At 54.1% G+C, this 23,262-nt stretch overlaps 1 protein-coding gene across 3 annotated transcripts; it reads left to right on the forward strand.

Annotated features, from left to right (window-relative positions):
- The first annotated feature begins 1,160 nt into the window (after positions 1–1,160).
- Positions 1,161–23,205, forward strand: MSH5 (mutS homolog 5). Of its 3 annotated transcripts, XM_084754719.1 has the most exons (26): positions 1,166–1,232; positions 1,476–1,628; positions 1,760–1,883; positions 2,538–2,618; positions 2,722–2,784; positions 3,444–3,565; positions 3,710–3,819; positions 3,957–3,992; positions 5,234–5,316; positions 5,869–5,914; positions 11,006–11,144; positions 12,068–12,130; positions 15,006–15,134; positions 15,372–15,444; positions 15,809–15,918; positions 16,243–16,323; positions 16,813–16,900; positions 16,986–17,175; positions 17,265–17,391; positions 17,728–17,877; positions 18,155–18,229; positions 20,908–21,051; positions 21,139–21,276; positions 21,677–21,750; positions 22,035–22,257; positions 22,306–23,205. In XM_084754719.1, the coding sequence occupies exons 1-25, from the start codon at positions 1,206–1,208 to the stop codon at positions 22,144–22,146; spliced, it is 2,538 nt and encodes an 845-aa protein (XP_084610845.1). In that variant the 5' UTR covers positions 1,166–1,205; the 3' UTR covers positions 22,147–22,257; positions 22,306–23,205. The 3 variants fall into 3 exon arrangements, with proteins under 3 accessions (XP_084610847.1, XP_084610846.1, XP_084610845.1); XM_084754720.1 differs by lacking the exons at positions 22,035–22,257; positions 22,306–23,205 and having other exon boundaries at positions 1,162–1,232; positions 5,824–5,914; positions 21,611–21,732; XM_084754721.1 differs by lacking the exons at positions 21,677–21,750; positions 22,035–22,257; positions 22,306–23,205 and having other exon boundaries at positions 1,161–1,232; positions 5,824–5,914; positions 20,954–21,051; positions 21,139–21,274.
- Positions 23,206–23,262: the final 57 nt, after the last annotated feature.

The raw sequence follows: 23,262 nt of genomic DNA on the forward strand, positions 1-23,262 counted from the left end.
CTCTTCCAGGTTTCCATAGCTACGGTGCTCTACAGTTTGCCGAGGGTAACCATTAACCCAGCCCTTAGCTCGGCTCCCCACCTTTCCCTGTGGAGGCAGATTTTCCAGTCACTGGTCAGCAGGCCCGGGTCACCTCACACCATCTCTCAACCTCGGGCAGAATCTTCTTAGTATAGCTAGGACAGTTTTTAAATTATGTGTTTATGTTTTTAAATTGTGTGCGTGCACGCATCTGCCTGTGTGTGTGTGTAAACAGCACAGGTGTGGAGGTCAGAGAACAATCTGGAAGTCCTTCTTTCATGTGAGTCCTGGGGATGGAACTTAAGGTACTTTTTACCCGCCAAGCCAGCTCTGAAGATTTGGTTTGGTTTTGTAAAGTCTCTCCTTGTTTCCCGTGCGGGCCTACCATCAGTTAACAATACCCCGTGTGCTTAGGGGCGAGTGGTCGCTGCTGCGGGCACATGGGTTCTAATTACGTCCACTTTCAGAATGCAGTGCCGTTCAGATACTTGCACTTCCTCTTCCAGGGTCGCGAAATAATCAGGCCTTGGTCACCCCCTACATTCAGGAAACCGGCCAAGTCGGGCTCAAATAAGCTTTGTTTCTGACTTCCTCTTATTTTATTTAAAGGACTCGCGTAGCGCTTACTTTGTTTGCTAGGCACCGGTTCTGAGATCTTTATAAATATTAACTTAGTGGGTACAAATATTAACCGAGTTGTTGCTGTTGGCACCAGTTGAATTAACGTCGCCTCTGTCCACTCTGAGGGAGGAGGGGAAAATGCTGGTGGCGCTTTAAGTCGCCCTCCCCGCCGGCGCGACCCTCTGCCCCGGGTCCGGCTCAGCCGGCGACTGCCGGGCGGGCTCCGCCCAGTGTCAATCAAAGCTCAGAAACCCCGGCCTCGCGAGGCGCGGCTGCTTAGCAACGGCAGAGGGCGGGAATTTTGAACACTCTTGCACCGCCCCCAATGCAAACAGACCAATCAGCACTTAGGCTCTTCACCGCCTCCTCGCTGGTCTACGCCCCATCTTCCTATTGGGTAGCTAAGCAGGCCACCCACCCAATAGCGGCTAAGAGGGCGGGGCGAGCGCTCCCCGCCCCCGCCCCGCCCCGCCCGCAGGCTGGCTCGCCCTGCCCACAGCCTCGCGGCCGTTGGTCCGTCAAGTAGACTGTAGCAACCGAGGTGTGACGAAAAAGGCGGGAAAATGCGGCGAGCTGGCGGCACGGGCGGGGTGGGTGGCAGCGGCTGAGACCTGACGTGACAGCCCGCTCCCAGAAGCCTGGCTTGGAGTGACAGAAAGGAGGGCGGGGCAGTAGCACCGAGGACCCGCCGAGCGCCTGCTGACACGTCCGCCCTCTCCCCCCAACCCCCCTCCCCCGCCCTCATCCCCCCCACCCCCTACCCCCCCCATCGCCCCAACCCCCCACCTCCCCCGCCCTCACCCCCCACACACACACCCCCACCCCGCCCTCAGGGTCCAGAGCCCATGGCTTTCAGGGAGACCCCAGCCCGGACGCCGCTGGGACCGGGACCCGGGATCCCCTCAGCCAGCTTCCCCAGCCCACAGGCTCCCATGGCGGGGCCTGCAGGGATCGAGGAGGAGGAGGACGAGGACCAGGCGGCCGAGGTGTCCGAGCAGCAGGGGCCAGGAGGACTGGGAAGGGCGGAGCGGATCCCGAGGTTTGGCTAAAGGATCATTAATCAGGGCTGGCCTCTCCACGCTCGGATACTGATCTCCTTTCCTTCCTCACGGGACAGATTCATCTGTGCGTGCTGTGGAGCTCGGGACACCTGGGCATTGCTTACTATGACACTAGTGACTCCACCGTCCACTTCATGCCAGATGCCCCGGACCACGAGAGTCTGAAGCTTCTACAGAGAGGTGGGGACAGGACCCTTGATTGCTCCATCTGGGGTAGGGAGTGCGGTCACTCATACGCCCTCAGGTGGCTCAGCCTACATGTTTTTAGGATTTATCATCGTCATCATCTTGGTTTTTGGAGACAGGGTTTCTCTGTATAGCCTAGGCCGGAACTCACTCTGTAGACCAGGCTGGCCTTGAACTCGAAAAGATCTGCCTGCCTCTGCCTCCCGAGTGCTGGGATCAAAGACCAACAACGCCCAGCCTGTTTTGTTTTGTTTGTTGAGATAAGGTCTCTCTGTGTAGCCCTGGCTGTCCTGGCCTAGCTTTGTAGACCAGGCTGGCGTTGAACTCACAGAGACCCATCTGCCTCTGCCTCCCCAGTGCTGGGATTAAGCCACTACGCCCAGCAAATTCTTATATTTTGGTTTTGGCCTTTTGAGTCTCACTATGTAGCTCTGGCTGTCCTGGAACTCGCTCTGTAGACCAGGCTGGCCTTGAACTCAAAGAGATTCTCTTGCCTCTCAAGTGCCAAGATCAAAGGCATGTGCCACCATGCCTGGCTAAGAAGATAAGTTCTGGAGGGGAACAAACAGTGGCAAGAAGAGAGCTGCCACTTCCCTTTTAGTGGAAGTGTAGACTCCTTTCACTCAGTCGGTCCCTTCTCTTTTCAAGTTCTGGATGAGCTCCACCCGCAGTCTGTCATTACAAGTGCCAAGCAGGATGAGGCTATGGCTGGCTTCCTAGGGAGGCTTGGTAAGGAGGACAGCGTGGGGTAGCGGGAGGCTAGGACTGCCTGGGAGGGAGAAGGGAAACAACAGGATGGAAATGTACAGAACCCCGGCTTCTGCCTCCACAGCGTCCCAGGACCACAGAGAGCCAAGGAGACCTGAAATCGTATTTTTACCCAGCGTGGATTTTGGTAACTCCTTCCCTTTATGTTTCCGTCCCCCATCCTAGTGGCTCCGTCCTTTTTCTTAAAGGAGACCCAATTATCAGAGACAGAGACCTCCCTTTGTGTCTTTTTTTTTTTTCCGTGACTGGGTTTCTCTGTGTAGCCCTGGCTGTCCTAGACTCATTCTGTAGACCAGGCTGGCCTCCAACTCAGAGATTCACCTGTCTTTGCTCCTGAGTGCTGGGATTAAATGCGTTGCCCAGCTGTCATAAAAAATTTGTTTTACAATCCCAGATGAGTTTCTTCTGAGTCACTTGTATTTCTCAGGTTGTGCTTATAGCCAGATGTCTATATTACATTAAAAATATACAGTCAGCTGGGTGTGGTGGTGCGAGCCCTTAGTCCCAGCAGATTGGGAGGCAGAGGCAGGTGGATCTTTGCATTCAAGGACAACCTGGTCTACAAGTGAGTCAGGATAGCCAGAACTACAAGAGAAACCCTGTCTCAAAAACCAAAAACTAACCAACCAAACAAACAAAAAGAATAGATTTTTGGTTCTTCTTTGGTGCTAGCTTCCTTAACCGCCTCTGTGCACTGGGACAGGCTGTCTGGTTGCTTTTGTTGTTGTGAAATGGGGTGAGAAAATGGAGCTGTAAGAACTTTTGCTCCTTACCCTCCCCAAACAGGTCCAGAGATAAGCAAACAACGCCTGCTTTCTGGTAACTACTCCTTCATCCCAGAGTCCATGACGGCCACTGAGAAAATCCTGCACCTCTCCTCCGTCATCCCCTTTGACTGTGTCCTCACGGTGAGCTGGGTCCTCGGGGTCAGGGCCGCTGGGGGAAAGGCATGAGCTCCCGCCCCTGGGCACAGTTCTGGACTGCAGAGCTCTAGCCCTGCAAAATCAGTTCCCTTAGTGTGGGTGGGGCCGGTCACTGCTGACCCCTCCCAGGTGCGGGCGCTTGGAGGGCTGCTCAAGTTCCTGAGTCGGAGAAGAGTCGGGGTGGAGCTGGAAGACGACAGTGTCAGCGTGCCGATCCTGGGATTTAAGAAGTTTGTGCTGTACGTGGTTCACCCAGAAGCAAGCCAGGGTCAGGGATGGAGCACAGTGGGCATGGGAGGACCAGAAGGGAGAAGAGAGCGGAGCTCAGCACTGGCCCCTGCCTCAGCCCTTGCCTTGCCTTGTTCTCTGTTCTCAGGACTCATCTGGTGAGCATAGATCAAGACACTTACAGGTGAGGTGGGGACAGAAACAGAAGGGCTGAGCTAATGCTCTCGTAATCCTGAGGAGGCGTGGCTTCTCTAATCCTGGGGCTAAGATCTCTCCTTGAAGGAAAGGAAAGGGTGATTGCTGCTGGACAGTGAAGGGAAAAAGGGGACTGAAGCAGAGACTTCCGGCACTCTCCTTCCCTTCCTTTCTGCAGTGTTGGGGTGAACGGAGCCGCTGGTGCCTGCCTGGCAAGCGACAACTTCAGCCCACCCTTTTCTTTCCTTCCCCCACCCCGTTTCTCTCTCTTTTTAAAAACAGGGTCTCTCTAAACTGGGTGTTGTGGTGCACGCCTGTAATCCCAGCACCCAGGAGGCAGAGGCAGGTGGATCTCTGTGAGTTTGAGGCCAGCTGGTTTACAGCCTTGAACTCATAGTAATCCACCTGCCTCTGCCTCTCAGAGTGCTGGGATTATAGGCGTGTGCCATGATGCCCTGCTCTCAACCACCCTTTGTTATAAAAAAGAAAACATTATTACAGTGCAGATGGGAATATGGTTCAGTGAGTAAAAGCTCTCGCTTCTCAAGTTTGAGGATGTGAGTTTGGATTGGATTCCAAGCCTTTGCATAAAAAGCCACTCAGGTGGTTTGCAGTCTCGGTGCTGGAGGGAGTGGAGACAGGCTTGCTGGCTGCCAGCTTAGCCAAAGAAAATGGAGAGTAGCCAGGCATGGTGTTGCACGCCTTTAATCCCAGCACTCGGGAGGCAGGAGCAGGTGGGTCTCTGTGAGTTCGAGGGCAGCCTGGTCTATAAAGTGAGTCCAAGACATCCAAGGCTACACAGAGAAACCCCGCCTCAAAAACAAAACAAAACAAAAAAACAACCAAAACAACAACAACAAAGACCCTCCAAAAAACAAACAAAAGAAAACATCAGGTTCAATGAGAGACCCTGTTTCGTCTCAAAAGTGAACAAAACAGAGAGATAGAGGACACGGCTTCTACACATACACACCGGAGCATGTGCACCTGCACACAGATATGTGCACACAGGCAAGTGTGGAGGCTCACCTTTAATCCCAGCACTGGGAGGCAGAGGCCGGGGGATTTCTACATTTGAGGCCAGCCTCATCTATATAGTGAGTTCCAGAGTAGCCAGGGCTACACAGAGAGAGCCTGTCTTTAAAAAAAAAAAAAATCTGTGCACACATGCATATACCGTGTGCAGGACGTACTGAGGTTCATATAGACTCCTCCATCTCTCTGTGACAGTGTTCTACAGATTTTCAAGAGTGAGTCTCACCCCTCGGTGTACAAAGTCGCCAGCGGGCTGAAGGAGGGGCTCAGCCTCTTTGGTAGGTGCACCCCATTGTTCACCCCACACTGTAAAAACCTGCTAGAAAAGCAGTTGGCTCCATGGTTGTATGAAGGCTGCCTCTTCTTGCTTCATGCTGTTGCCAGACTTTTCCACAGCAGCCCAAGTTTCTCCATCTTTGTGCCCTCAGCTTAAGCTTCATTTTATACTTGAGCGCCCTTTAGTGTAATTTGTCAGCTGTGACCTTCCAACGCTATGCTCAATCTCTAGTGTGAATGTGTGCACTAATTGGGCGCCTGGTACCTGTCCACGGAGGAGAGTTATATAGCTGCCTTGTGAAGTTTTTCTTACTAGGGACATGGCCCCAAGTGTCCAGTATTTCACTGGGCACCGCTTCAGTATCACACGTTGTGATGGCTACGCCCATTTATATATTTTCCTGCCTGAGCATCCATCCCCTCTCCCAGCTCCACGTGACAATCCAGGCCTTAACTCATGGCCAGGCACCAATTTTGGCTGCTTTTGTTTCCTGTATCTTGGCCTCCAGACCAACCTGCTTGTAACAAGTTCACTCCCTGTGCACGCCCCACAGGAATCCTCAACAGATGCCGCTGTCGGTGGGGGCAGAAGCTGCTCAGGTGAGTGGGTCTCAGATACACACTGCGCGCTGAGGCCTATTGATGCCGCCTCAGCCATGACAAGCCTGGTGCTATGTGGTGCCATCTAGAGCCCAGGGTGGCAGCTGGCGTCACCTTCATCTTAGGTTGTCAGCGCAGCTGCACACATACCCATGGATGATACACAGGCCAATACATGCAGTGGGAACTTGACCACAAACTACTGATGCAACACAAAGTAACTTAATACCACTTCAGAAGCTACGGCCTGGCTCAAGGTGTGAGGCCCTGGGTTCTATCCCCAGTCTAGGAAAAAAAATCTAACAAAACAGGCATGCTAACTATAGGCACCTCAAAACCAAACTACTGACAATAAAATGCTTGTGATAGAAACATGAAGGACCGAGTTCAGATCTCCAAAACATAAATAAAGAGCCAGAGCTGGGGACAGAGACACAAGAATCCTAGGCTCACTGGCCAGCCAGTCTAGCCCAGTAGGTGAGACCAGTTTAGTAAGAGAACCTGTCTCCAAAATAAAGTGGCAGCCTAGCAAGGCAGCGCAGCAGGCCACCGGACTCAGCTCTCCCAGACCCCATGACAGATGCTCTCTGACACTCACTTGCTGTGGTAGCATGGAGCCACACACATACACATAAGCACACAAAAAATACATGTAGCTTCCCTCCTGAAAAGTAAGGTGAAGCCCAGTCGAAGGCACCCAATACCAACCAAGTTCTAGCTTTCACATGTGGGTATGTGCATGCACACACCCCGACCCATAGGTGCACATGCACACACACCAGCTTACATATACACATAAACACACACACACTGACCCACGTACAAACATGCACACACACTGAACCATGTGTGTATACACACACACATACAAATGCACACACACTGACCCACATATGCACATGCACACACACATACAAATGCACACACACTAGCCCACATATACATATGCACACACACACTCTGACCCACATACAAACGTGCACACACACACAAATGCACATACACTGACCCATATGTGCACATGTACACACACACTGACCCACATGTGCACGTGCATACACACTCACCCATATGTGCACATACATATACTGACCCACATGTGCATGTGCACACACACATACTGACCCACATGTACTCACATGCACACACTGACCCACATATACACATGTACACACACCCACATGCAGCATGTACACACACACTCACCCACATATACACATGCACTAGCATACACACAGACATGTACACACAAACAAACAGCTATTCAGACAGAGCATGGTGGCACATGCCCCTGTAATTCCAGCTTTGGGGGGCTGAGGTAGTAGAACCGATCATGAATTGGAGGCCAGGGCTGCAGGCACGAGTCAGCACTAGGAGCACTGGCTGCTCTTGCAGAGACCTCGGTGTGGTTCCCGGCCCTGACTAGGAGGTTCACAACTTTTGTAACTCCAGTTCCAAAGGATCTGACACACCTCAGGGGACTACACACATAATACAGGCAAAACACCCATATACATTAACGCGGTATTTAAAAAGAAAAGAAAATGTTCTTTTAGTTGGCAGCCGGCCTGTGCTACATTAGACTCCCCCTCAGCAGCAGACAACAGAAAGGAGCCGAGGCAGGCGGGTCCTGGTGAGTTTGGGCCACTCTGATCTACATAGTAAGTTCCTGACAGCCAGAGCTACACAGTGAGACCACATTGTTCCCATCCCCCGCATCCATGGGGTGGGGCAGTCGCATGTGTTACCACTTGTAGTTTCCACAGGCCCTGCAAGCTCAGGGTACCCAGACATCTGCCACCTTTTCCCAGTTACCGACATTACTGGCCACCCTGGATTGATGCTTCTCCCTCGTCCCTCCATAGTCCATCAGCCCGGCTCCTGAAGCCTCTTCAGCCGCCCGTCCTCTGTCTCTGCACTGACCCTGTTCTGGCCGTCAGGGTTTTAATGGGGAGCACTTACCTCTAATGTCTCTGCCTCTAATAGCTTCTTTCTCCTCATCAGCCATTCATTCCAAACCACACGCTTCCCTGACAAAGCTCTGACGGGGCACTCCACTTCTTAAAAAGTCTTAACCAGGGGCTGCCATGGTGGCACACATGCCAGTAATCCCAGCACTTGGAGGCAGAGGCAGGTGGATCAAGAGGCCAGCCTGGTCTACAGAGTGAGTCCAGGACAGCCAAGGCTACACAGAGAAACCCTGTCTTGAAAAAACAAAACAACAAAAACCAAGTATGAGGCACTGTTGTGCTGGGCTTAAATAAAACCCAACCAACACTAGGAGCTGATTCGGATGCAAACACACAAGGGTCTCCTTTATTGATTGTTCAGCTAAAGCTGGACCCACACTATCACTGACGCAGTGGATCAGCTATGAGTCCTGAGTAAAGTAGGAAAGAAATTTAGTTTCCAGCACCCACGCCAGGCTGCCCACAGCTGCATGGAACTCCAGTCTCAGACCCTCTTCCGGCCTTCAAAGGCAATTAACTTGCACTTCCATTGCATATACTCACAGAAATTTAAACATACATGCAATTTTGTGTTGTTTTTTCTTTTTTTCTTTTTTCCTTTTTGGTTTTTCAAGACAGGGTTTCTCTGTGTAGTCTTGGCTGTCCTATACTCGCTTTGTAGTCCAGGCTGGCCTCGAACTCACAGCGATCCGCCTGCCTCTGCCTCCCGAGTGCTGGGATTAAAGGCGTGCGCCACCACGCCCGGCTTGGGTTGTTTTTTTCAAGACAGGGATTCTCTATGTAGCCCTGGCTGTCCTGGGACTTGATGTATAAACCAGGCTGGCCTCAAACTCAGAGATCTGCTGTTGTCACCGCCTCTCCCCCACACCCCCAAGATAGGGTTTCTCTGTGTAGCCTTCACTGTTCTGGACTCACTTTGTATACCAGGCTGGCCTCGAACTCTCAGCGATCCGCCTGCCTCTGCCTCTCGAGTGCTGGGATTAAAGGTGTGCGCCACCACGCCCGGCTTTATTTTGGTTTCTTCTGCCTCTACCTTTCTTCTTCTCCACCCCTTGTGCCTCTGACCGCCCCCCCCCCCCATACCAGGAAGGAGAGAAAAAACGCTTAGTGGGGAGAGGGCATGGGACTCCTTACTACTTCTGGCTGGTTAGGGTCCTCCGGTTCTCTGGGGCAGTACCTCAGTTGTCAGGATACCCAGCAGGCCATCAAACCAGAACAGCAGAAGGAGGAAGCAGCAGCAGGGAACAGCAGCCTCTTCCTTCTCACTCAGACTTTCCTGGCTCTCTCCAGAGCCCCACCACCACTACCACGAGTCCTCAGAATTAAACTGTCTGTAGCTGGCAAAGATCACGAGCCTGACAGGCCAACAGACAATCATTGTTGTCAGCTGTGGACAAACGAAAGCAGCCCCACTCACCTGGGATTAAAACAAAAACATGTTGCCAGGCATGGTGGTGCATGCCTTTAATCCCAGTACTCCGGAGGTAGAGGCAGGAGGATTGCTATGAGTTCAAGGCCAGCCTGGTCTACAAAGGGAGTCCAGGACAGCCAGGGCTACACAGAGAGACCCTGTCTCAGAAAACAAACAAACAAACAAAAACCAAAAAAAAAAAAAAAAACCCCCCCACACACAAACCAAAAAAACTCCGTTATGTAAACATGTGCCACCACGCCTGGCTTTAACTGAGTTTTTAAAGAGACCAAAACTCCCACTGCAATCCACCTGCCTCTGCCTCCTGTGTGCTGGGATTATAATGCCATGCACTGCCAGGATAATACATGTAAAAATTTTTTTAAAGAGGAGGGAAAAATGAGGACTGGGTATGGCGCTCTGCTGGTGGGGTGCACCCAGCATCCGTGCGGCTCTGGGTTCCCTCCCAGCATCCGTGCGGCTCTGGGTTCCCTCCCAGCATCCGTGCGGCTCTGGGTTCCCTCCCAGTATCCACGCGGCTCTGGGTTCCCTCTCAGTGTCCGTGCGGCTCTGGGTTCCCTCCCAGCAGCACATGAGGCAAAAGGCAGAAGCAAATGACTAGAAGCTCAAGCTTGTCCTCAGAACAGAGCAACTGTGTACCAGACGGGAGAGGGCATGCTGCACATTTCCACAGGGGTCTGGGAGGCAGGAGATCACAGCAGGCATGATGAGGTTCCCACAGGAGGCGATCCAGTGGCGCACAGCTGACAGGATCCCAGCAGCCTGGACAGCTGAGTTTGACATGCAAATCCACTTCTCATTAGCAGCATGGCTTTAGACAAGTCACTGCCAACAGTCCTTGCTTTCTCAGCTGTAAAATCAGGGTGGCTGCCATGGCTGTGCGCAGCGGTGGTCACTGATGTCATTACTGGACACGAGTCTGGTAAATCTGTAGCAAGTCTTAGTGAGACTCCTGCTCAGATGGTCACTGCCTGGGCTGCGCTGCTGTGGAGAACTGGGATGGCTAACAGCCACCCTTGAACTGAGGTGGACCGTGGCTTTCCCTCTCATTTGGGGTGTTCTGAGTAGCAGAACTGGCTGTGGGCTAAGTGGGAGGCATGCATCCTCAGGTCCGGGTCAGCCGTGGCAACACAACCTGTCTGAACCACGTGAAACCCTGTCTCAAAAAAGCAGGCAGGGTTGTGGCTCAGTGGTGGTGAGCGAGCCTCGCCCCAACCCTAAATACTGCCAAAGCATGGAAGAGTGGGAGAGCCAGAGGGTGAGGACCAGTCTCAGGCATCACACAGGAAGAGCAGGAAAAGATGGCGTGTGCTGTTTCCCTACGGTGCTGTCACAGCTGCACACAGATAGCAAACTCACACTGACTCACCCTCTCTCACTCAGCTGCCAAGAGCTACAGTGTTGGCACACAGATACCACAACACACTGCTCCCCTCTAAAATATTGACAGGCTCTGTCACATATCCACATGGAGTGACACATGGTCTCATCCATCAAAACCACGACGCACACACAGTGATATCCGGCAGTTTTCAGTAGGGACATATGACCATGCTCACACACACAAGGCTCTGCACTTGCCAGTCAGTTCGTTCCTGCTGCAGGTCTGTCTTAACAACTCCCCACAGACTTCCAGCAAACTGGAGAGAAGACATGATTTCTAACCTTCGCGTCCGTCCCGCCCTCCAGGCTGTGGTTTACTCGTCCGACCCGGGAGCTAAGGGAGCTCAATTCCCGTCTGGATGTCATTCAGTTTTTCCTGATGCCTCAGAACCTGGACATGGCCCAGATGCTGCACCGGCTCCTGAGCCACATCAAGAATGTGCCTGTGAGCCCCGGGGGAGAGGTCGCCCGGCTTGGGGATGAGGCTGATGGCTGGTGGGAAACTGCGCTTCTTATTTTTATTTTTATTTTTATTTTTATTTTTTATTTTTTTTTTTGGTTTTTTCGAGACAGGGTTTCTCTGTGTAGCCTTGGCTGTCCTAGACTCGCTTTGTAGTCCAGGCTGGCCTCGAACTCACAGCGATCCGCCTGCCTCTGCCTCCCGAGTGCTAGGATTAAAGGCGTGCGCCACCACGCCCGGCGTCTTATTTTTATTTTTATTACAATTTAGTTTATTGTTTGTTTGGGAATAGGATCCATATGATCCTGTATGGCCTGGAACTCAGAGGTCTACCTGCCTCTGCCTCCCAAGTGCTGGGATTAAAGTTGTACACGGCCACACCTGGCTGTTTAGTGGCTATTGAGACAGGGTCTCATTGTGTAACCCTGGCTGTCCTGGAACTTGCTATGTAGACCAGTCTGTTTTTGTTTTTGTTTTTCTACCAGTCTGGTTTTGAACTCAGAGATCTGCCTGCCTCCGGAGTGCTAAAAGGCATGAGCCACCACACCTAGCCTAAAGTTTATTTTCTTTTTAATTATATCATGTATAGCTAGGCCTATGAGTTTTAGGCCATCCTGGCCTACACAGTAAGTTCCAGTTCAGTCAGAGGTACATAATGGGACCTTACCTCAAACAAAACAAGCAAAACCTAGGCGTGTCTGCATGGCGCATATGCCTGTGAACATGGGTGGCTGCACAGGATGGTGGCTCCCTAAAGCTGCGGTTACCGTGGTTCTGAGCTCCTGGTGTGGGTGCTGGGAACCAAGCCGGGTCCTCTGGGAGAGCATCTCTCCAGCCTGGACCCCGGGCCTCTTGAGGGGCACCATATGGCAAACGGCAAACCATGGCTGCCCTGTGTCTGCTTGTAGCTGATCCTGAAGCGCATGAAGTTGTCCCACACCAAGGTCGGTGACTGGCAGGTTCTCTACAAGGTAAGGCCTCTTTTTTTCTTTTTTTCTTTTGAGTCACGATGCAACCAAGGCTGGCCTCACTCTCAGGGTCCCCCTGCCCGTTCCCCTGGGGTCTGGGAGGACAGGCCTCCTTTGATCCAAAAGCTCAAGTTAAACTTTCACACCCTGTGTCCAGACCTCCTTCCCTCTGAACACCCGGCCACACTTTAGCTGCTGATGTTTCTTTTAAACTTTGTGTTGCCGGAAATATTAAAAATATTTGCAGCAAAGAGTGTAATTTTTCCCCTTGTTGCCAACCATTCAGCTTCACTACCCTGACTCATAGCAATCTCTTTTCATCTCCAGCCATGATATTGCTTCACCCACAAATATTTCATTGCGATATTAAAAAGTTGGCCGTGATAATCCCTGCTCACTGAGAGCCACTAGGCCCCGCCTCCTGAGCTGCCCTGCTCATCTTTCTCACTTGCCGTTTTCTTTTTTTTAATTTACTTTTGTTTTTTTAAGACAGGGTTTCTCTTATATCCCTGGCTGTCCTAGTACTAACTCTGTAGATCAGGCTGCCTTAAACTCACAGAGATCCCAGCACTCGGGAAGCAGAGGCAGGCGGATGGCTGTGAGTTCGAGGCCAGCCTGGTCTACAAAGTGAGTCCAGGACAGGCAAGGCTACACAGAGAAACCTTATCTCAAAAACCAAACAAACAAAAATTTAAGATTTACTTGATGTGTAGAAGTGTTTGCCCGCATGCAACTGTGTGTGTGCACTAGGGATGAACCGAGGACTTCACATGTGCTTGCTGAGTGCTCTCTCACCCAGCTAGACCCCCAGCCCACGTGGCAGTCTATCAGTTTTTAAAAATATTTGCTTGGTTTGGTTTTTATAAGACAGGGTTTCTCTGCATAGACTCGGCTGTTCAACTCACAGAGATCCACCCGCCTCTGCCTCCTCTTGGAGTACTGGGATTACAGGCATGCGCCACTGCAGTGCTTGTTGAACCATTTATTATCTGGTTTGACGCAGGCCTCACTATGCAGCAGAGGCTGTCCTGGACCTTGCTGTGTAGGCTGGCTTCACACTGTAGCAATCCTTCTGTCTCTGCCTCCTGAGCACTGACGTTTGATTCTTTGCTTGGTTGTTTTTGAGACAAGTTCTCAAAATATAGCACAAGCTAGCCTCAAATGCTCTATGTCATCCAAATTGATCTTGAACTTGTGATCGATCCATTTGCCTCAATTTTCAAAGTGCTGGGATTACAGACTTGGGACATCACACCTAAGTGAGCCTTTGTCCCCGCAAACCCAAAGAAGTTCAGAGCTGGCCTGGGCTACAGAGTGAGTTAGGGAGCTGTGTGTGTAAACTTAGTGCATCTCGGAGTAAACAGGGGTGGGGCTGAAGCTCAGCAGGGGTGCACGCTGAGGCCCTGCGGTCAGAGGGAGCAAGGCCTGTGGGCTGCACGCCTGGGTCCAGCCGCAGCCCGTTCATTTGCTGGGAGAGGTGAGGCCTTCACCAGCTCATGTGTGAACTGGAGGAGGCGGAGCTGCCTGCCCCACAGGGCTGTTCAGCAGGGGGTGAGCGAGTGTGTGTGGAAGTAAAGCACCGCCTAGCCCATGAGGGCGCATTGCTGTGTCCCCTGCTCTGTCCCCTGCTCTGCCCCTCTGCTCTGCCCCCCTGCTCTGCTCCCGCTCTCCCCTTTGAATCGTAGTTCAAGAACCAGCTCATTTTCTTTTCTCTGAAAAGGTTTCCCAAACTGTTTCAGGCCCTGCCAGTCTTGTTTTCTGAACTTCTTGTACTTTGTCAGTTGTTCAACTGGCTTTGTCTGCTTCTCTGGGATCACTGTGTCTGTCACTTGTCTAAGCCCTTCCCAGGGTGACACTCCTGGGGACTCAGTTCTCAGGGAGCCCCCTCTCTGCAGGCCTGTGCTGTTGCTGCTTCTTCTCACTTGCTTCTTTCCTGGCTTACTTACTTACTGTATGTTTGCACTTGCATGTTCCATGACTGAGTACAGCCTGTGGGACTGTCCTTCCTTCCACTGTACAGAGTACAGCCTGTGGGACTGTCCTTCCACTGTACAGAGTACAGCCTGTGGGACTGTCCTTCCACTGTACAGAGTACAGCCTGTGGGACTGTCCTTCCTTCCACTGTACAGAGTACAGCCTGTGGGACTGTCCTTCCACTGTACAGAGTACAGCCTGTGGGACTGTCCTTCCACTGTACAGGTTCTGGAGCTGAGCTCAGGGTGTCAGGCTTGGCGGCTCTCACCTTTACTTGCTGAGCCATATCCCTAGCCCCCCCTTTTGTTGACGATTTCTTCATTTATGTATATAAGCAGTCTATTGCACGTATGCCTGCATGACAGAGAGATCATCCGACAGAAGAGGGCATCAGATCACACCATTGAAGGTTGTGGTGCCTGGGACTTGAACTCAGGACCTCTGGAGGAGCAGGCAGTGTTCTTAACTGCTGAGCCGTCTCTCAGTCCCTCCTTATCTCTTTTCTTCTTGACTTTTATTACTATTTCTCTCTTGTCCTTCTGTTACAGAAGCTGAATCTAATAACTTTCTCTCCATGGGTTTGTTTGTTTTGTTTTTCATGACAGCTTTCCTTTCCTTTCCTTTTCTTTTCTTGACAGGGTTTCTCTGTGTAGCCCTGGCTGTCCTGGACTCACTTTGTAGACCAGGCTGGCCCTGAACTCACAGTGATCCGTCTGCCTCTGCCTCCTGAGTGCTGGGATTAAAGGTGTGCGCCACCATGCCTGGCTTGTATTTTCTTAATATGTGTCTTTGCCTTGGATAACATCCCAGTGTTCCTCACTGGTCTTTGTTCCTCTCAGTCTGTCCTTGTCCCCTCCCTTGGCCCCCTGCATGGGGTCACCTTCCTTGGTCATCCCTCCTGCAGACTGTGTACAGCGCCCTGGGCCTGAGGGATGCCTGCCGCTCCCTGCCCCAGTCCATCCAGCTTTTTCAGGACATTTCCCGAGAGTTCTCTGATGACCTGCACCACATCGCCAGCCTCATTGGGAAAGTAGTGAGTGAGAGACAAGACAGACCCGAGGAAGAGGGAGCTGAGTGCAGTCGGGTGGAGGGTCGCCAGGGTCTGCACTGTGGAGAACGCGGTGGGGGGGGGGGCCTGGGAGGTGCTGGGATCAACTGGGTGGTGAGAGGGAGTGTCTGAGGTGAAAGAGTCAGGGCCCAAGGGAGCCGAGGGACAGAACAGAGAAGGGTGTTGGGAGCTAAGAACCAGACTTCTAATCTGTCTCCTCAGGTGGACTTTGAGGGAAGTCTTGCTGAAAATCGCTTCACAGTCCTCCCCAACATAGACCCTGAAATAGATGCGAGTGAGTGCTGGGCATGGGGTGGCTCTGGCGGGCTTGTCGCCAGCATGGGTCCATTCTTGGCACAGAGGCACAGATATCATGACTGGGAATCAGCTTTGCCACCTGAGCAAAAATCTCCCTTTTTTGTTGTTGTTTTTGAGACAGTGTCCCGTAGCACAGGCTAGCCTCAAACCCAGGATGTAACCAAGGACGGTCTCCTGGCCTCTCACCTCCACCTCTGGAGTGCTTGGGTTACAGGGACGCCCCACGGGCCCAGCTAGTCAGGGATTTTTTTTATAAAGTTTCATGTGGTCAAGGTTGGCATTGAACTGCTAACCCTCCTGGACCGCGTTTTTTACGTGGATGTGATTTTCGACACACCTAGAAAAGCGGAGGCTCATGGGCCTTCCCAGCTTCCTCACGGAAGTCGCGCAGAGGGAGCTGGAGAACCTGGACTCTCGCATCCCCTCGTGCAGTGTCATCTACATCCCTCTGGTGAGCACAGGCTGCAGGGGAGCCTCTGCGAGTCCGCTAGGGGGGCACATGCCCGCCTCTGAGCTGGAGGGGAGGGCCGCTGTGCACTTGCCTCAGGTGGAGTGGGGAGGGAAGGAGGGAGGGAGGGAGGGAGGGAGGGAGGGACACCCAGCCAGCCAAGCTCAGTCAGTCCTGGCAACCAGTGGGTGACATGACATCATAGCCAATTGCCCTTAGACCCAGGGATGTGAACACCCTAGGTGGCTTTTGTGCTCTGACAGCGGTGTCTGGTGTCTGGTGTCTGGTGTTCAGCAGGTCACCCCCACTCGTCTCTTCTCTCCCCAGATCGGCTTCCTTCTTTCCATCCCCCGGTTGCCTTTTATGGTGGAGGCCAGTGACTTTGAGATTGAGGGGCTAGACTTCATGGTGAGAGGCTGACCTCTGGGTGGGGGAGGAGTGTGATGAGGAAGTGAGAGAAGCTGGGGAAGCTCTCAGCCATCAGCACTGACCGAGACGCAGGCTCATCGCTGTGGCTTAAGAAGCTTTCCCAGCCCTGAGACAGAAGAGGAGTCAGGGGTGCTGGAAGGTGGAGAGGAGAGGGGAACTGAGATGAACCGCCCTGGGCATGGCGGCACACAACTTACATAGCCTTGGCTGTCCTGGACTCACTCTGTAGACCAGGCTGGCCTCAAACTCGGATCAGCCTGCCTCTGTCTCCCGAGTGCTGGGGTTACAGCCGTGTATCACCACACCCGGCTGGTGGTATACAACTTTAATCTCAGCACTCGGGAGACAGAAGCAGGCTGATCTCTGAGTTCAAATTCAGCCAGGACTTCCTAGTAAAGTCCTGCCCCAAAACAAAACAAAGCGAAACGCAAGAGACAAGAATCCCAGAGCTTGGCATCTTTGCCTCAGTTTCTCTCAGAGGACAAGCTTCACTATCGCAGCACTCGCACCAAGGAGCTGGACACACTGCTGGGGGACCTGCACTGCGAGATCCGGGGTGAGCAGCCATGCTGTCTTCAGGTCTTTCCACAGGCCTCTCTCCTTCATGGTCCCTGGAAACTTGACCCTCGCTCCTTTCCCAGACCAGGAGATCCTGCTGATGCACCAGCTGCAGTGCCAGGTGCTGGCACGGGCTTCCGTCCTGACTCGGGTCTTGGACCTCGCCTCCCGCCTGGATGTCCTCCTGGCCCTGGCCAGTGCTGCAGGGGACTATGGGTATTCCAGACCCCGCTACTCTCCCCGGATCCATGGAGTGCGAATCAAGAACGGCAGGTGAGAGCAGAGAGGGGCAGAGGCGGAGACGCAGTGGGGCTCATGCACCTGGATGCACAGACCATGCAGTGTCCCCCCACCCACCACAGGCACCCTCTCATGGAGCTGTGCGCACGAACCTTCGTGCCCAACTCCACAGACTGTGGCGGGGACCAAGGGAGGATCAAAGTCATCACTGGACCCAACTCCTCAGGGAAAAGCATATACCTCAAGCAGGTGAGGAGCCACGCACCTGGGTGTCCAGCTGTCCCTCGTCCCCTCTGCCAGCCAGGCTGAGTCCTCTGTGCCACACAGCACACATCCCTGTTCTCGGAGGGAGAGCAGCTCTTTAGGAAAGGCCTGTCCTCCGCCACAGTCCCTCGACCACCCTCCAGTTAGCACCGTGCCATGCCACCCTCCAGTCCGCCTTGCCCACGCCCTGACTGTGCAGTTAATGCTGAGGTCGGGCTCGGGGACACGGGTCCATGTCTCTGTCCCTCTCTTTACTCTGTCACTCCTGTCTTTAATTGAGACCTGTGGCACCAGCCATGTCCTGTCTCCCTGCCTGCCCAGGTAGGCTTGATCACCTTCATGGCCCTGGTGGGCAGCTTTGTGCCTGCAGAGGAGGCCGAGATTGGCGCCATCGATGCCATCTTCACCCGGATCCACAGCTGCGAATCCATCTCCCTGGGCCTCTCCACCTTCATGATTGACCTCAACCAGGTTCAAAGGAGCCGGGGGGAGGGACACAGCTGTGGGAGCACACCTCCTCAGCTACATGTCAGGGGCAGGGAGCACGGCCAGAGTCTGGAGGAAGCAACATAAACGTTTCTTGAGACTCCTCCCTGTGACTCTTTCACTGCTGACAAGTGAAGGCTGAGAATGAGCGTCTATTACAAAGTTTGCTGTTTAGGGGGAAGACACATGCAAGGAGCTTGTCATGGTGACACATCATAGCTCTGACTGCTAAGAAGACCCCTTGTTCCCTCACGCCTGGCAGGTGGCAAAAGCAGCAAATAACGCCACAGAGCAGTCGCTGGTCCTCATCGATGAATTCGGGAAGGGAACCAACACGGTGAGGAGGAGGTGGTGATGAGGAGGAGGTGAGGAGGAAGAGGAGGTGAGGAGGAGGAGGTGAGGAGGAAGAGGAGGTGAGGAGGAGGAGGTGAGGAGGAAGAGGAGGAGGTGAGGAGGTGAGGAGGAGGAGGAGGTGAGGAGGAGGTGAGGAGGAAGAGGAGGAGGTGAGGAGGAGGAGAGGAGGAGGTGAGGAGGAGGTGAGGAGGAGGTGAGGAGGAGGAGGAGGTGAAGAGGAAGAGGAGGAGGTGAGGAGGAGGAGGAGGTGAGGAGGAGGTGAGGAGGAAGAGGAGGAGGTGAGGAGGAGGAGAGGAGGAGGTGAGGAGGAGGTGAGGAGGAGGTGAGGAGGAGGAGGTGAGGAGGAAGAGGAGGAGGTGAGGAGGAGGAGGAGGTGAGGAGGAAGAGGAGGAGGTGAGGAGGAGGAGGAGGTGAGGAGGAGGTGAGGAGGAAGAGGAGGAGGTGAGGAGGAGGTGAGGAGGAAGAGGAGGAGGTGAGGAGGAAGAGGAGGAGGTGAGGAGGAGGAGGAGGTGAGGAGGAAGAGGAGGAGGTGAGGAGGAGGTGAGGAGGAAGAGGAGGAGGTGAGGAGGAGGTGAGGAGGAGGAGGAGAGGAGGAGGTGAGGAGGAGGTGAGGAGGAGGTGAGGAGGAAGAGGAGGAGGTGAGGAGGAGGTGAGGAGGAAGAGGAGGAGGTGAGGAGGAGGAGGAGGTGAGGAGGAGGTGAGGAGGAAGAGGAGGAGGTGAGGAGGAGGAGAGGAGGAGGTGAGGAGGAGGAGGAGAGGAGGAGGTGAGGAGGAGGAGGAGGTGAGGAGGAGGTGAGGAGGAGGAGGAGAGGAGGAGGTGAGGAGGAGGAGGAGGTGAGGAGGAGGTGAGGAGGAAGAGGAGGAGGTGAGGAGGAAGAGGAGGAGGTGAGGAGGAGGTGAGGAGGAAGAGGAGGAGGTGAGGAGGAGGTGAGGAGGAGGAGGAGAGGAGGAGGAGGAGAGGAGGAGGAGGTGAGGAGGAGGAGGAGGAGGTGAGGAGGAGGAGGAGGTGAGGAGGAGGTGAGGAGGAAGAGGAGGAGGTGAGGAGGAGGAGGAGGTGAGGAGGAGGTGAGGAGGTGAGGAGGAGGTGAGGAGGAAGAGGAGGAGGTGAGGAGGAAGAGGAGGAGGTGAGGAGGAAGAGGAGGAGGTGAGGAGGAGGTGAGGAGGAGGAGGAGAGGAGGAGGAGGAGAGGAGGAGGTGAGGAGGAGGAGGAGGAGGTGAGGAGGAGGAGGAGAGGAGGAGGTGAGGAGGAGGAGGAGGTGAGGAGGAGGTGAGGAGGAGGAGGAGAGGAGGAGGTGAGGAGGAGGAGGAGGTGAGGAGGAGGTGAGGAGGAAGAGGAGGAGGTGAGGAGGAGGAGGAGAGGAGGAGGTGAGGAGGAGGAGGAGGTGAGGAGGAGGTGAGGAGGAAGAGGAGGAGGTGAGGAGGAGGAGGAGAGGAGGAGGAGGAGAGGAGGAGGTGAGGAGGAGGAGGAGGAGGAGAGGAGGAGGAGGAGAGGAGGAGGTGAGGAGGAGGAGGAGAGGAGGAGGAGGAGAGGAGGAGGTGAGGAGGAAGAGGAGGAGGAGAGGAGGAGGAGGAGAGGAGGAGGTGAGGAGGAGGAGGAGGTGAGGAGGAGGTGAGGAGGAGGAGGAGAGGAGGAGGAGGAGAGGAGGAGGTGAGGAGGAGGAGGAGGAGGAGAGGAGGAGGAGGAGAGGAGGAGGTGAGGAGGAGGAGGAGAGGAGGAGGAGGAGAGGAGGAGGTGAGGAGGAAGAGGAGGAGGAGAGGAGGAGGAGAGGAGGAGGTGAGGAGGAGGAGGAGGTGAGGAGGAGGTGAGGAGGAGGAGGAGAGGAGGAGGTGAGGAGGAGGAGGAGGTGAGGAGGAGGTGAGGAGGAGGAGGAGGAGGTGAGGAGGAGGAGGAGGTGAGGAGGAGGTGAGGAGGAGGAGGAGAGGAGGAGGTGAGGAGGAGGAGGAGGTGAGGAGGAGGTGAGGAGGAAGAGGAGGAGGTGAGGAGGAGGAGGAGAGGAGGAGGTGAGGAGGAGGAGGAGGTGAGGAGGAGGTGAGGAGGAAGAGGAGGAGGTGAGGAGGAGGAGGAGAGGAGGAGGTGAGGAGGAGGAGGAGAGGAGGAGGTGAGGAGGAGGAGGAGGTGAGGAGGAGGTGAGGAGGAGGAGGAGAGGAGGAGGTGAGGAGGAGGAGGTGAGGAGGAGGTGAGGAGGAAGAGGAGGAGGTGAGGAGGAAGAGGAGGAGGTGAGGAGGAGGTGAGGAGGAAGAGGAGGAGGTGAGGAGGAGGAGGAGGTGAGGAGGAGGTGAGGAGGAAGAGGAGGAGGTGAGGAGGAGGAGGAGGTGAGGAGGAGGAGGAGGTGAGGAGGAGGAGGAGGAGGAGGTGAGGAGGAGGAGGTGAGGAGGAGGAGGTGAGGAGGAGGAGGTGAGGAGGAGGAGGAGGTGAGGAGGAGGAGGTGAGGAGGAGGAGGAGGAGGTGAGGAGGAGGAGGAGGAAGAGGAGGAGGAGGTGAGGAGGAGGAGGAGGAGGAAGAGGAGGAGGAGGAGGTGAGGAGGAGGAGGAGGAAGAGGAGGAGGAGGTGAGGAGGTGAGGAAGAGGAGGAGGTGAGGAGGAAGAGGCAGGGGGAGCCTGGGAGGGGGCAGAAGGACGAGGGACACCCTGGCTCTGCTCCCTCCCTCTGCCCCTTGGCAGGTGGATGGTCTGGCGCTCCTGGCTGCTGTACTTCGTCACTGGCTAGCAATGGGACCCAGCTGTCCCCACGTCTTTGTGGCCACCAACTTCCTGAGCCTTGTTCAGCTGCAGCTGCTGCCACCAGGACCCCTGGTGCAGTATTTGGTGAGAAGTCACTGTAGCCCGTGGCCTCTCCCTCTCCTCGGTCCCTGGTGGTTGAAGACACTCTGCCATTGTTTGCTCTCTCTCTAGAGCATGGAGACCTGTGAGGATGGCAACGATCTTGTCTTCTTCTACCAGCTCTGCCACGGTGTCGCCAGAGCCAGCTACGCCTCGCACACGGCGGCCCAGGCCGGCCTTCCTGACCAACTCATTGCTCGTGGCAAAGAGGTGATGAGCGCCAGCGCCACCACTGCCACCTCAGCGCTCTCCACCCCCACAATGCACTCTCACCTCAGGGCTCCCCCTGAGTGCACCTGCTCCTCTCTTTTTAAGATCATTTTATGCATTTGAGTGATTCCCCTGAATTTATTGCATGCACCGCATGTGTGCCTGATGCCTGAGGAGGGCAGGAGAGGCACCAATCTCAGGGAATGGGAGTTACAGATGGTTGTGAGCTGCCACGTGGGTGCTGGGAACTGAACCAGGGCCTCTGTGAGTGCAGTAAGTGCTGTTAACCACTGAGCCCTCTCTGCATCCTCACATCTGCTCTTTTGGCCCACAGGCTTTCTGACCATTTCCCGGCTTCCCTACGGCCCTCACGCGCCCCTCCTGCCGCCTTCTTTGCTAGGTCTCAGAGTTGGTCCGCAGCGGCAAACCCATCAAGCCCGTGACCGAGCTTTTACGGAGGAACCAAATGGAGAAGTGAGTGTGGCCCAGTGTCTTCCCCCAATGCCTCCTGCCTCCTGCCTCCTGCCGTCTTCGCTCTCACCTGGCCTCATCCAGCCTTCCTGCGGCCCTGCGGCCTTCCCCTCACCAAGCCAGGCGTGGTGCCACATGCCTGTGTTCACGGGCAGCCTGGCCGCATAGCAAGACAACACACACACTAGCCACGCTGCTCTTCAGGGCTGCGCTCCCCTGCGCACAGACCCTCCCCTCGGCCTGGGAGCTGGTGACCCAGGAGTCACAAGGCCCTCTCCCCCCTGCAGCTGCCAGGCACTGGTGGGCAAGTTCCTGAAACTGGATTTGGAAGACCCCACCCTGGACCTGGATGCTTTCATGACTCAGGAAGTGCTGCCTGCAGCCACCACCATCCTTTGAGAGGCCTTGCTCCACCCTCCCAGGCACCTGAGGCCGGGGCCACCACAGCTGCTTCCTTCTCTTGTTTCGATGTAGACTTCTCAGTCTGCACAACATTTTGTTTTGTATCTTGTTTCGATGTAGACTTCTCAGTCTGCACAACATTTTGTTTTGTATTAGGAATAAAGTTTATTCCTAAACTTTATCAAGATGTTTCCTTAGGTCACCCAACAGGACAAAAGAGCTGGGGTGCGGAGCAGTCAGAGATACAGTGACACTTGGGCTGGGGGTGCTCAGTGCTTAGAGCCCTGGCTGCTCTGGCAAAGGTTTGGTCCACCACACAGTGGCTCGTATCTGCAACTCCAACTCCAAGGGACCTGAGCCTTCTCATCTTCATGGGCTCTGGGACACATGTACACACACACACACACACACACACATCACACACAGGGATACATGGACACTCTGGGACACATGTACACACACACACACACACACACACAGGGATACATGGACACTCTGGGACACATGTACACATACACACACACACACAGGGACACTCTGGGACACTTATACACACACACTGGGACACATGTACACACATAAATATATCAACAAAGTCAGTCAGCTATGGTGGTGCACACCTTTAATCCCAACACTGGGAAGACAAAGGCACGTGGATCTCTGAGTTTGAGGGCAGCCTAGTCTTTGGTTTTATTTATTTATTTATTTTTTGTTTTGTTTTTGTTTTTTGGCTTTTAGAGACAAGGTTTCTCTGTGCGTATCCCCGCCTGTACTGGACTGGCGTTGTAGACCAGGCTGGTCTCAAACTCACATCAATCCACTGGCCTCTGAGATTAAAGGCGTGGGCCAACACACTCGCCTCCAGTCAGGTCTTTATAGTGAGTTCCAGGCTGGCTCAAAAAAATAAATAAAAATGTAACAAAATCCAGATTCTGGGGGCTGGAGAGATGGCTCAGTGGTTAAGAGCACTGACTGTTCTTCCAGAGGTCCCGAGTTCAATTCCCAGCAACCACATGGTGGCTCACAACCATCTATAATGTGATCTGATGCCCTCTTCTGGTGTGCAGGTGTACATGCAGGCACAGCTCTGTATATATAATAAATAAATACATC

This window comes from Acomys minous, assembly GCF_964271855.1.
Source record: "Acomys minous genome assembly, chromosome: 13".
NCBI classification, from domain to species: domain Eukaryota; kingdom Metazoa; phylum Chordata; class Mammalia; order Rodentia; family Muridae; genus Acomys; species Acomys minous.